The following is a 14,417-nucleotide window of genomic DNA, read 5'->3' as shown; positions in this document are numbered from 1 at the left end:
AGGTGGAGGAGATGCCGAAGGTGGAGATCTTATTTTTGACTCAGGTGAAATAATCCTTTGTCACAGACACTGAGGTAAATTATTTTCAGAAGCTGAAAAACCCCAGAAAAGTCAACAGAAGCCCAGATGGTTATTGAGACTGAGCAGCAGCTTCCCAGTCCCATGCATGAATCTGCACCTAGTTAAGGTGTCCTTGGACTTTTTAGCACGGCTCAAAGGATTGCACAGATTTTGTTCCTTTGGTTCCACCTTAAAACCGGAGGGTTTCTTGCCTGCTGGAACTCTGCACTGCTACCATAGCGACAGAATTAGACAAAGGCAGACATTTCTTTAGCCCTTAGCTCACTGGGAAGTCGCTTTCACACATTTTTGTACATAAATAATCATGAAGTGTAACTTTTACAAAGCCTACACTGTACACAAAACAAAGGAATATGAGATGCACTACCCTATAAGAACCAAATGTTTAATGGATCATTTAAGATCATAATGTTACTTATCATACTTTAATTATGCAAAAACCTATGTCCAGTGATATTGTGTTCAAAACCCATTAAAAATGTAATGACGAATAATACCCACAGTATTGTTAGTGTGGCCAAGTGAAGATTGATATTATATTTGATTCCTCTGTGCCACAGACCTACAGTGTAGTCTACAAACTATTTTAAAATGCATCACTGCACTGGATGTTCCTTTATTTCAGCGCATCATTTTGATACACTTAATATACAACTGAACGTCCTCAATGCACCATTTACTTCTGCTATTATGGTTCCTGTTTGTGTCACATTAGCTTGATTTAGGGCTTTTTAAAACCATCCATCCATCCCTCCACTACCGTTTATCTGAATGCAGAATCCAGCAGCAGGGGTTCTCACAAAAAACAGAAAAAGAGCCCACATCACTCCAATTTTAATCTCTGTCCACTGTAACCTGTCAGTCACAGAATTAATTTAAAAATTCTTATACTAGTTTTGGAATCACTGGATTGCTTTTTCCTCCATCTGGCAGACATGCTTAAAAAATATGTGCCTGCTCGGTCCCTGATATCCTCTGACTAGAAAAACCTTTTGATCGTTCCTGACGTCAAAACTAAAAATCATGGAGAGGCAGCCTTTGTTAATTACGCCCCAAAACTGTGTAACAGCCTCCCTGAAGGTCTTAGGGGCTCTACATCTACTGACAGTTTCAAAAGAAACCTTAAGACACATCTTTGTATAATAGCCCTCCCCTGACCTTTTTTATTTTCTTTACCAGAAAATGTCTTAGTTTTATCTCGCACAGCTGAATTTAAAATTACCTGATGGCCGTTTTATCCTTTCCAGTTTTTTAGCTCAACCTGCTATTTATATAAATTTTATTTTCTTCTTTTGTTTTATCATAAATGGTTTTAGCTGCTGTTATCAAAGCAACTAGAGTTGCTTTTCATGCATGAATACACAGGATGCAGAGTTAGCAGGAAGAAATCCCACTGGCCGAGAGGCGGTGTGTACACACTGGACAGGTCACCAGTGTCAACATTCAGAGTCAAACAGTTACATTCACATTCACGGACAATCTAGAGTCTCCAAATAACATAACCCCAGTCTACATGTCTTTAGACTGAGGGAGGAACCCGCAGAGAACAGACAAGGGGAGAACATGCAAACTCCACACAGAAAGGCCGCTCCTTCTTCCTGTGAGGTGACGCTGAAAACCAGTGCACCACCGAGCCGCCCCTCTTTTTAAAAAGCAGAATTAGATAATGGTGACCCATTTGCAACGGTGGCCACTGGAAAATAAGGCCAGTCAGAAAGCATTAAGAGAAATGAATGCCTAGTCTTTTGCTGGGATTTGAGCCATGTCTTATATATAATGCTTGTAGAAATTTCAAAGGCTGACTCCAGACCTTTGAACCACTGCCAACATCTTCTGATGTTTTTTCAAGTAGGTGGTTGTATGGAAGAAAAAACAGAAAACAAAAGCAAATCAGAGCTTGTAGATAGAATTATGAATGGACATAAAGGGATTAAGCCCTGTAGAATAAAACTGTGATTCAAATACGGTAAGTGTGTAAAAATCGAAGAGCAACACATGTTCCTCAGTAAAAAACACACAAACACAATCAAACAGCCCTATGTTCAGAGATAAATGCAAACAAGCAACATCGGATCCTTTATGAGACAGAGCTCCTATTTTTAGCTTTAACTGGTCAAGCACTGCTCGTCCTGCTTGATCTGACAGCAAGCCACTACCTATAAACACTGAAAAAGGTGTTGAGGGGACCTGGCTGGCACTGATCGGTTTTGGCAAAACAAAACATCTCCACCTGTCAAACAGAAAACGGTTAACATGAAACATCTCTGACTGAATAATGAAGTGAAACGAAATCGTAATTTAGTTTGATCATCGGACTAGAAAGGACATTTTGGAATTCCTGAGGTTCCACTGAGATGAACTGTAGGTTCAAGAGAAAACTAATGACTTGATCTCTGCTGCCCACGCTTAGTTCATATTTTTCATGGCAGAATCTTTTTGAAAAGCCTGTCTGTGTTCAAATTTTTTCAGTCATTCATTTAACCTGGCAAATAACCATGATTTTTCTTCTCCCTGATCATTTTCAACCATTGGACTCTGCAGTTTATATTGTATACGCGACAAATCATGAAGTGTACACATCATTGAGCAAAGAAGTAGAAAACGAAATACAAAAAAGACTTGGATATTGTGTGAATCATTAGTACAATATGTCTAAAGAAGTAAATTTCCCACATGATCCATTAAATTAGATCAGTGTTTTTAATGCTCAAATTGAACTGCATCTCCATTTAAAAGTAGGTCGGTTTCCTGAGAAGATTACGCAGATTTCTGATTTTAAACAGCAGAATCTTATCTAGAACATTTTGTGAAGACACGATGCACTTCAGAGGAGGCTCTAATGATCACTGGCTGACATACATACCAGCATATTTGTAAAGACAAAGGTTTCTCTTGTTTTTAACCCAGCTCCCATTTGGCTCTTCTCCTCCACTCCTTCATTCCAGAGCCATTGTCGTTAATAGCTACTTGCCATTAATTGTTAAGTATCATCCACATCACTTTCTGCACAGGGCTGAATTATATGGAGGTTCAAGTACTGGTAGACCATTAATATATCACATAGGCTGAAAATATTAGATAGATCAAGAAAACATTGTGGTGCTTTTAACTAAAAATGAATCTAAATGCAAATTTAAATTGTAGTCAGCCCACAAGCGACTGCATTTGATGCATATCACAAGGTGGTACAGTATGCATTCATTACCAAATTTTTATAGTTCGAGATGACTCTGGTTTTTATGTCCTTTATTCAGTTTTTCTCTAAGATATATTTTATCTTGGCCCTAGAGAGCGAAATGAACCCACAGTACCTTATATTCTAAGACAACATAGCAGTAAAAGTAAGTTTGGTATTTCAATTATCCTTATTTGCTCTTTTGCCAAGTCTGATAAATATTTTGTTGAAGCAAAAATATGATCACCTTAGTTTAGAATAAATACTGGAAACAGAGGGAAAGAGCTAGCCTGCCTCTTTCTAAAATGTTAATTAATCAACACATTGCATTGCTTCTTTCCACATTGAGTTTTCACTTTTTTTACAGGTTAAAAAAACATGCTTCTGGACAGCATGCATGGTATAAGAGTGGATAGCCCTATCGCTTCACAATAAGAGGGTTCCCGTGTTATCCCTGTGTCTGCATGAGATTTCCATAGGCTTCCTCCCACAGTCCAAAGACATGCAGATTGAGGTTAGGTTAATTAGAGATTGTAAATTGATCGTAGGTGTGAATGATTGTTAGTCTCTGTATGTTGGCATTGTGATAAACTGGCAGGGTAACCTGCCATCCGCCCAATGCCCGCTAGGATTGGCTTCAGCTCCCCCTGTGACACTCAAAGAATAAGCGTTATAGATAATGAATGGATATTAATTTTTTAAATAGTGAGCTGCGAGAAGCTCAGCTAACTGGCTGCTGGCTCCTGCTGCATATCTACTGTACAGATGTGAGAGTGACATCCATTTTCTTATATGGATCTCCGCAATAACACAAAATGTATCCTTTAATGTACTAGGGGCTGCATAGGCTCATTTACGCTCAAGCACTGAGAGAAAACATTATATCATTGCAAAGACATATCTCACTTATGTTATTGCTGGTTCAGCCATAAGCACATGAATGTTTACACACTCTCTTATTCTAGTATTTCTCAAATCCACAGTATGCTTGATTTATCTGTATCAACAAAATAGAGTTTGAAACAATGTTGAAAAAAAAACAACAGAAGAGAAATCATCTGCAGCCATGATAAGCAGCAAGTGATCTCATTTGAACTTACTTACCATTGTCAGTATGAGCTATGAAATGTCTCCAAAACTGAAAACAAAAAATATTTCACTGTTCTGTTCCATGCTGTCTGTAGGAATGTTTCCTCTGTGTGTCACTCACCGTTGAAGCTGGTGTTGCGTATGTACTTCAGCAGCGTCTTTCCTTCCGCAGACTCCATTTGTGGACAAATGCCAAGATGATCAGGACACAAGTCCCTCTGCATGTTGTGGAGAGCGTGGGCCATGGCATACACCGCGTCAATCACGAACTGTACCTTTCCTTCCTGCTCGTACTTGGAGTTGATCCCGATGCGCTCCTGGCCTGAGGGAAAGAAAAAAGGAAGAGGGATGACTAACAACCAAATACACCACGAGCCACTAGACATTACATTCTCTCAGCACGCCCCATCATCTCCTGCTTGGTTTTGTTGTTTGTCTTCGTCCATTCGCCATTTGCTTTGAATTTTGATTTTGAAGGAATTACACCTAAAGGGACGATGTGGCACAGAAAATACGAAAACACATTTTATTCCAAAGTGGAAAATATCAAGCTGAACTGTGAGAAAATGTGTTTGTGGCAAATAGAGCAGATTCAGATTGAATTACTGTGGTGTATTACAGAGTAATAGGTTGCTATGAATGGATGTCATTTGTCCCATCTGCAAGGTGATGAAGATCACCGTGAACTTTAGTAACATGCTCTGCTACAGTGGCTTCCTGCTCTTTTATATCCTCCTCCCAGTCTACTGCTCTTTCACGGGCTGCTCTAAAGGTTTTCTGCTTCATGCTGCTGAGACACTGCTTGAATACATAATGTGCAACCTCTGCTGGATTTTTGTTTTTGTTACTAACCGAATTAGCCATTTTGTTCTCTGGGTAGATAAAAGCTGTGTTTCAAAGGGTGAATGGAAATAATAACAACAAAAATACTACTGCTAATTTTAATGATAATCATCATCATCATTAAGATAATCATACCATTCAAGCTCCCAGATAACAAACCTGCATCATAAACATAAAGAGAATTACAGTGAATACTAAAAGACAATTTTCTCTTCGGTGATAGCCGGTAGTAATTTACAAGTTGAGTGGAGGAGCATATTATGTTAATGGAACACATATGATGATGTGGAAGACTTGTATTAACTGAAGAGGGTCAAAGGCAATCTGTGCTGACATTTCAGCCCATTTCTCAGAACTTAGCACACATTTCAGCCCACATGTAGCCTTTTTATCTTTTTGGGCTCAATGGACAGTGTTTGAATGCAAAAGCCTTCAGTTAGTATTTAACATCTATAAATACCAAGCTTGACACAAGGTGTTAAAAGAATAAAATAAATTGACAGTGTTGCAGTCATCTTCAGAGCAACTGAAGAAAAGATAACAAGCATTAATAGTTATTTTACAGAGGGTTTGTGGGGCACATGAAGTGGGACAACCATCCTCTGTGTCTCTGATGCTTGACTAAAGATGCCAAACAAAAAGATGATAAAGGAAACAAAATCCCTCAGCAAACAGTAATTTGTGTCACACTGTTATTGCAGTCTGAAAGCCAGATAAATACAGCATTCCAAATCAAAGGCATCATCCACGTAGATAATAAATGCAGAGCAATGCCAGTCACAATGCTGGCAGCCACAGTTTAAGTAATAGGAACATGCCAGAATGTTATCAGCAGCTCTGTCATTAATGCTACCACAATGATGGCAATAAAGCAGAACGGGGGCATGGACAGTATTTACTTAGTTTCCCTTCCTGTAATTTCCAACCTAAATGAAGTCCACTGTGGCGCAGTGCAGTTAATATACACGTCATGACTGTGCTGAGCCGTCAAGGTGACTGGGTTAAGGGGGAATATAGAGAGAAAATGGGATTTTAGAGATACAGGACATTAGCCACAGGAGCAGACGGTCTGTAACTGTACTATGACTAACACCACGTGGTGCATTATTATTCTAATAATAAACTCTGCCTGCCCTGCACCCGCTGGGTAGAAACACCTGGCGTTAGACTTCCTGGCTGAGCCGCAGACAAGAGAGGTTGAATTAAAACCCCAACACTCTGCAGCTTCTAATACGAACAAAAGGTCAAGTTCACTTGAGCCTGATACATTAGAGTGAAATTAGGCATCATCCTTTGGTGTTTTACAGACATTTCTCCTAATTTGATAATGTCAAAACTCATGTACCTGTGCATTTACGGCTGGAATCCTCTCTCTTCGAGGCGCTGAGGAGCCGGCAGTCAAAGTTTTCTTCCCAGAACTCAGCAAACCACACGTTCCTGCGATTGTTCTCAAGGGTGAGTGCAGTAAAGTATTCATCAAACCCTGGGAAGAGAGGAAGGAGGAGAATGGCTTAGATCCGGACCAATTATCGACCAATTCCAACCTGGAGGAAACGAAGCGCAGCAGTGTGGCAGCAGTGTGGCAGCAGTGTGGCAGCAGCGGCTTGGTGTGGTTCTGGGCCGCTAGGTGTTGGAAGTACACCAACAAGCGCTACTTCATCACAATTTGACCATGGTGGTTCCTCTTCCTCTCAAGCCCCATGGAACTTTAATCACTTCTTTCATCTAGGAAATTACATTAATTAAAAAACAGGATGCATAATAAATAACCCAGGGACTGTAAGTGGTGCCACAGCCTGTTGCCTCGGGTGGTGAGGTCCTGTAGGTGCTGAACAGGGTTTTTTCACTTCATAAAATCCATTACAAAAGAATTGGATTGAAGGAATGATATATTAGCCTAATAGGGCTTAGGTGCCTGTATGATGCATTAGCTCAACAAGAGATAAGTTGCTGCGACAAAGCAGAAGGAAAAGAAAGCCTGCGTGCTGGATTTCTCTCTTTTGTTTGTGCAACTTACCCACCCAATGTGGGTCAGGGAAGTAAACGTGACTGCGAAATTCACGGTGCAGTGTCTTTCTTGTCTTTAAATAATGAATTTCATATTTTAAAGTGTCTCTGTCCACGTCTCCACTCTCATATCGGTTGAGTCGTGGGTAGAGGTGATAATGGCTAATCAGAGCTGAATGACTCAGCTTATTTTCTTTTCAAAAGACCATCAGTGATGCATGGTGGATTAATAATTTTCTTGCTGCCGCCAGTGTACAGTCGTCCTGGCTAGACCTACCCTAATTAAGCAAAGCTCCATAAAACTCAGACTTAAGAATGTCCTCAATTGTAGTGATGAATGGTTATTAGGACTGTGACACTGGACACAACATTAAATAAGGTGGTTCCTGCTGAGAACGTTCTATTTGTGTGGTGAATTTGTACATGTCCTGACAAATGCGGCGTATAATTAGCAGCATAATTTCCTCATCGTCTTCCTTTTTCTTGCGGGTGGACTATTTATGCTGCAGCTTTAGAGAGAAATCCACCACCTAAGCACATAATAACAAGCAGTAATGGTATTTCATTTGGAGTTTATCGGCATAAATTGTTGAAAATGATCGAAAGGGCAAAGAAAATTTCCAGCTATAGACTTTTTATGTTGTGTTTCTTTCAATAATGATTCAGAGTTCAGTGATTTCAAGCGGTTTGAGAGAGGAGATTTTCAACTTGTAAAGCAAGTAAAGCCACGCTGATTGATGTGTATGTGACATTCACTGGTTCAGCATTCAATAATAAAATAGCCAATATATAACTGATGTTAGTCATGGTCGTGTACAACCAACAGCCTCATTCTTGCTCTCTGAAGACTGTTGAAAGTGATTCTGAGAAAAGTTGGAAAACACCTTCTGAAATAGAAATGATGAGACAGAGGGACAAGAAAAAAAGAAGTTAAATAAAATGTCATCTCTGAAATGCATCGTCTATCTCAGATTTTTGCAGAGCCCAGTATATTGTATGTGCTCTCTAAAGTGTACATTTCATGCGAGTGAGCCCTGCATGTGAGAATATGTAATACAGCAGGAAAATGATCAGAACATTCACAGAAAATGAGAAGGCATGTTGATGTTTCTAATAAAACAAACAAAAAGAATGCAAATATTTCAGAGAGGTGGGATGTGTGGAATTGATCCTGTCTCCTGCATGCTCTAACCAAAGACATTTTCTGTTGTTCTCTACTTGTCTCATCCGAAAAAACAGTCACCTGCTGCGTTCTTCTAATGTGAAAGGCAAACCCTGGAAAACGTCTACACCCAATGTTACGGTGTTCATGTCTGAAAACTGTTGTAAATGGGCTGAGTAAGGAACACATGGATATGCTTTAAAAATATGTATTCTGTTCTTCAAGTGGTACTAATCCATTTTTGTCTTAATGGTGCTACTTATGTAATCTAAAAGGGATCGCTCATGAACCCAGAGAAAATGATCATATGTCTCTCCGTCTCCCCTCAGCTCTGAGGAGTGTTTCATCTTTCGTCTTTTAGCTCGTTGTTTTGGTTTTATTACCTGCAACTTTACTGTTCACTTCATTTTCACCTCTTTCACCTCTTTCACATCATCTCACTCTGCATCGGACTGCTTTATTTATTAATTTTTTTCACAAAAGCTCTAAACACTCACTGTAAACTACCTGCTCAGCATCAAATGGCAGACAGACACACTTAGAGACCAGCTGGTGAACATCGGGGAGCATTTAGCGGCTAAAGAACCAGATATTTATCTCAGGAGTCAGTAAAGACCAAAGACGGGGCTAAAAGGAGAGTGACTATTGATCAAACATTTGCTAAGAGGCCAGAAGCACAACTCTAAATGAATGCTTAAGTTCCCCCGTATCTGCTGGATGTTTCAATAGGCAACTGGGACAATGTAGTTTGTGCTGTTATTGAATTCTATTGCCTTATATAGACAGGCGTCTCTATTTATTTGACCCATTTATATCGGTGATGTTTGGCTAAATAACAGAAACGCGTCTCTTTACAATTCAATACAGCTCAACGGCACCACAAACTTAATTGTTCACAATGACCAAACTGTTTCACAAACACAGAATCAACACCTCTGAAACCGTGTCATTAAAAACTGAACATCATAACGTCATCAAGGTGGGAGTAACTGCAGGACTGTTGTATTAGACTAAATACGTTTTTGTAGGCTGTTTTTAGGGGCAGAGAAAAAGAGAGGTGACATGTCCATCTCCAGGAACGAGGTCAGTCTGTTAGACTTGTGGTATGTGACATAACCATTTGGACAAGAGGATCAATCTGCCTCGATTATGAACACAAACGAAAGCAAACAAGGCATAAAAAAACAAATACAAATAAACAAATAAGACAATTTGTATCAATAAAATCATAAAGTACATGAAGTGGACTGCAGTATATAGTATACAATAATTATTATATAATCTACCATTATATCTCAGAACACAATTATACCAGAAGGCCTTTCCTGATTTTATCTGGACTGCTTATTCATCTATCTCTGTCCTTTGATTCACTCAAGAAATAATTAGGACTTTATGTATTTCAATTCCATATTAAATTTCCATGTAACGTTTTCACAAGTTCAATGTAAAGGGTCACATTTAATAAAGTGTTATCTATCATGTCGAGTCAGAGTGAATAAACCAAATAACTTCAGAGTCATTTAATTACATAAAGTTAAACTAATTATAGTGGCTGTATTATTCTTACACTGGGTTTATCCTTTATCTTAACTTTCCTGCTCATTTCTTCTCCATATAACCACTTTACGAGCGACGACAAAAATGCTATAAGAATTAAGTTTATTACTCTTATTATTACACAATACAATAACAGAATGGCACTCAGTAGAGCAGAAATCTCTCCCGTCGGCCAGCAGTCCCCCCCTTATGAAATTTTAATTTAAATTCAATAGATCTGGAATTTTTTTGCATCTGCACCAAATTACACACATATCATTCTCCTAAACATACCAGACCCCCCTCCCCTCTCTCTCTCCACTCTTTTTCACCCATCTCCTCTCTCCTCCCCATTTTTCTCTGCTCACCCCAACTGGTTGAGGCAGATGGCCGCCCACATTGAGTCTGGTTCTGCTCGAGGTTTCCTCCAGTTAATGAGGGAGTTTTTTCTTTCCACACTCTTCTTTCCAAAGTGCTGCTCATTGTGGCAACTGTGTTTCTCTATCATTTTGAAGGTCTTGACCTTCTCTGTAAAGTGCCTTGAGATAACGCATATTATGATTTGGCCCTAAACAAATAAAAAATATTTTTTAAAGAAAGTGAAAAAAAATTACTGGGTCTGCACCAAAATATAATGAGTTGTTTTACGGCCCACATCCCATCCTTCCATCGACTTTTGTGAAAATCCATTGAGTAGATTTTGCATAATCCTACTGAAAAACAATATAAGTGTGTGTGTGTGTGTGTGTGTGTGTGTGTGTGTGTGTGTAAGCGTTTGTACCTTTAATGGAGGAGCGCTTGGGCAGTATAGTGACTGCTCCAACCGCCACATCTTCAAGCTGGTGGATGGGACTGCTCTTGGCTCCCCAGCTGTCGGATCCAATCCACAGGAAATGGCCCACCTGATTGGCCCTCTTGGTGGCATTGAGAACCCCCCTGCAAGGACATCCATGTGAATTAGGAGGGAGCACATGAGGTGCGTGCAATCTAATGCCTATTACGCAAAGGAACAGCTGGCTTTAAGGTGCTGTTTGGACATTACAGCTCTGTCATGTCCTGTTCTTCATTCATTCTTCACATCAAAGGTGAAAAAGAAAGAAACTATTGTTATTTTGTATGAACTAGCTTATGTTTTGTTGTGTGTTGAGAAAAGATGTTGTTTTTACATCTCATTTAAAAATAACAGGGAATAGGAGTTAAATTCATTGATCCCCATGTCCCTTTATCATCTATACTTTTTTTGAATTTCACTGGCATATGCACTTCTAGATCCTTCAGTCTGACTTTACAGGTACTAAATGTTTGATTCTGTGTTTCTTTACATAAACATTCCCCACAGGGCATTGTAAATGCAACAATATCTCTGCTGCTTTGTTGCGATCCCTATTCCCTCTTTTCCTCAGAGGCGTGCTTGTGTTAGAGTTGTTGGAGGTGTATTTGTGTAGCAGACGTCCTGTGCGCATTGGTAAATCTCTGCCTCTAGCCTGTCTTCAGGAGCTGCGACTCGGAGATTAAAGACCCCAACATGGCAAGTCATCAACACGCCTGAGCGACATGGATGAAGGCACAATGTGCTGTGCTCCTCACCGTATGTCTTCTTCACTGGCAAAGATGACGACTGCCCGCGAGTGCTGCGTTTCCAGCAGTTGTTGGATGGCTTTGTCATAATCCTCCAGCTTGGGGTTGTGGGGTATTTTCAAAGACTGCGCAACACAGATTCCACCTTTTAATGGGGAAAGAGTAGGAAATGATTAGGCCTCTGGGATGATCTCATCCTTTCACTCACTCTCACACACACACACACACACACACACACACACACACACACACACACACACAAAGCCTGAGGTCAAAATGAAATGAAAAACACATCTGAACAATAAAGAGGTTTTGATGCTGTCATGCTCGCTGTACAGTCTAAATGATAGCCTTATAGTGTATACATTTACATTTTGGCAATGATCGGCAAACCACAGCAGCATGCAATACAACACTCAGACTGCGCCTCCCGACTGAGCACCGGCATCATTTCACAGAGTGAGGGAGTTATAAACATATCTGCTATAGCAAATCCAATAATCCACACCAACAGGGACGTAAAGCTACAGATTTTATATTATGGATTGGTGAAAATCCAGCAGCTTTTCATTGACTTTTCATTTAAAGTCATTATCAAACATCTCTTGTTAAACCCTGAGCTAATCAGATAGCACAGCCGGCAATAACAAACAAAGAGGATATTAATACTGACAATAAATCACTCTCAGACAGGTCACCACTAATGAGTTTTAACAGGATTGAGGGTACCGACTGTTTCCATGTGTTGCTAAATAGTTGCTACATACTGTATTAAGCATGGGGTATAATTGCAAGTTTCTAAATTGTTAGCTATGGCTGTCCTCTGGGTTATATTCCATAGCTCATTATCAGATAGAGAAGCAAAATAATACGCTAAGTACACGCTAACCTTTAAAGCACTTTGGATAAACAGATACGATCACCTGTGTGAGAGAACATCCTAACTACTGTAGGCCTAGACCAAGGCAGCAGCCTGTGTCCTGAGTCAACAACAAAACTTTACACAAAAAAACCAATTAAAATTTCTCCCACTCAAGCATTTTAATAGCATACCCAATAACCTTTCAGTTTGAATTTCCCAGAGTAGACAGAGAAATGGAAGGAATCTCCTAATTGCCGTTCTCCTCAGGCTCATTACTTTGATATAAACAGCTTTTAGCTGCCAGATCACACATCTCCAGTCACAGTTTACTGTGGCATTTCTAAAGGCAGAAGATAGCAAAACAAGGACTCCTGAACCGCATCTTAACAACACACTGTTATTTTATCAGCAGGCAGGATTAGTGATGTTTGTTGATGCAAGAAAAATACTCTCGGATGGCTGCTGTTCTCCTGCTTAAATGGACCACATGTACCAATGGAGATGCTGCCAATGGTCTGGCTTTTGCTCAGGGTGCTTGTGGCATCCTGTTAAAGTGAGACGTGCTTGGTGTCATTTGTGCAGTGCAGCCTCTATTGTTAGGTCTCCAAGGGACGACACTAGAGCTGGGATTCAGAGCAGAGATTCAGTTGATTTCAGCCATAAATCCAACTATATGACACTGCACTTCCACTGCTTAACATCTGATTCTGGTGTATGAGCAGCAGCTTTCAGCTCTAGGGGGAATAGTATGTCTGCAGGTAGGTATAACTCACACACACACACACACACACACACACACACACACACACACACACACACACACACACAGTAGGAGAAAAATTTATTATTTCCATTATCTCCATTATGACAAAAACTTTGTGTGAGGAGCAACAATGGTACAAGTCTTGAACAGAGATGTATTGTACATCACAACAGTGAATAATAGAGGAAGCGACCACACAAGCCACTGATGAAGATAAGAAGCGCTTGGAGCAGATTTCATCTACAGAGAAAAAGAGCACCACAGCTGAACGGGCTGCTGACTTTCGACTGCCCTAAAGGCTGCGGACCGGTGGTTGTGCAGTGGTGGCTAAATTATTGAATGCCTGCAGAATACCTCCTCTGTCAGTCAGTCAGATGGTCAGTCTGTCCTTTAGTTGAAGAGGCAGGCATGATGGAAATGCAAGTACTGTGTCATGTGCTTGCAGTGCATTGTGCTGTGGGTCGAACAGGCTTCACCTGCCACTGGAAGGCAATGTGAGGGCTTGAAAGAGTCATCGATTCAAACTATGGGCTTAAAGAGGAGCCGCGTGACTGTCTTGGAGATGTGTGATGGGGGACAGATAAATGTCAGGCTCTGGGAGAAGAGAGTGTTTTATTACAACTTGTTAAAGTTTTCTATACTAACACTGTACTGTCCAGCTGTCACTAAGAGACTGTGAGGATGAAATGTACGCTTGTTTAAAATCCATCTAAAACACTGAAAATATGACATTTCTACTGACAATAGAAGTAAGACATGCTGATATTTTAGCTGCACCCTATTAATTTACCTGATAATTCTAAAAATAATATAAAAGGTTTAAACATCATAACCTCTACCCTCTGCTCCATATTTGATTAATATATCAATGGGAGCTTAATGATCATGATGGCTAAATTCCTCAGGTCTTGGAAGTTCTCCACTTATCTGTCTAAGTGCAGTAGGTCATGCACTGCATTAACTGCTTTAATTATTCATCCTCTGTGCCCTTGGTTCTGAAAATGCACTGCAGGGCGAGGAATCTATCATTGCAATTTAGCTTAGTGAAATACAAAAGCCTTTAATTTTAGAAGCTCTGGATTCAACTGGATTGGACTCCGCTCCCGCCTACTCAACACCCTGCAAACCCAGACCTCTAGGGGACCCACAACACTGCAATTATATTTATCACCTTGACAGTCAAAAGGCAAACCTACTCCCTCCAGTCTCCCCACCTGAACACGTGGGAGCACATCAAAACGCACTGACACGCAACTGACATTCATATTTGGCATATATGTGCCCTGCATTCCTTTCCCCTGCTGTTCTGGGACTTGTC

The 14,417-nt window shown here is 40.2% G+C and overlaps 1 protein-coding gene across 3 annotated transcripts in view; it reads right to left on the bottom strand.

Annotated features, from left to right (window-relative positions):
- Positions 1-14,417, bottom strand: part of LOC109635286 (metabotropic glutamate receptor 7-like) — a 91,977-nt gene that overhangs the window by 19,582 nt on the left and 57,978 nt on the right. For all 3 annotated transcript variants that reach the window (XM_069526926.1, XM_020096383.2, XM_020096384.2), the window contains exons 3-6: positions 11,484-11,619; positions 10,678-10,832; positions 6,534-6,671; positions 4,467-4,667 (exon numbers count right to left, since the gene is read on the bottom strand). In XM_069526926.1, the coding sequence (XP_069383027.1) occupies positions 4,467-4,667; positions 6,534-6,671; positions 10,678-10,832; positions 11,484-11,619 (630 nt within the window). The remainder of the gene's footprint in view (positions 1-4,466; positions 4,668-6,533; positions 6,672-10,677; positions 10,833-11,483; positions 11,620-14,417) is intronic.

Source organism: Paralichthys olivaceus, chromosome 6 (genome assembly GCF_024713975.1).
Source record: "Paralichthys olivaceus isolate ysfri-2021 chromosome 6, ASM2471397v2, whole genome shotgun sequence".
Classification (NCBI taxonomy): Eukaryota; Metazoa; Chordata; class Actinopteri; order Pleuronectiformes; family Paralichthyidae; genus Paralichthys; species Paralichthys olivaceus.
Note: the sequence above shows the minus strand (reverse complement) of the source record. Positions and strands in the feature narration are given on the sequence as shown.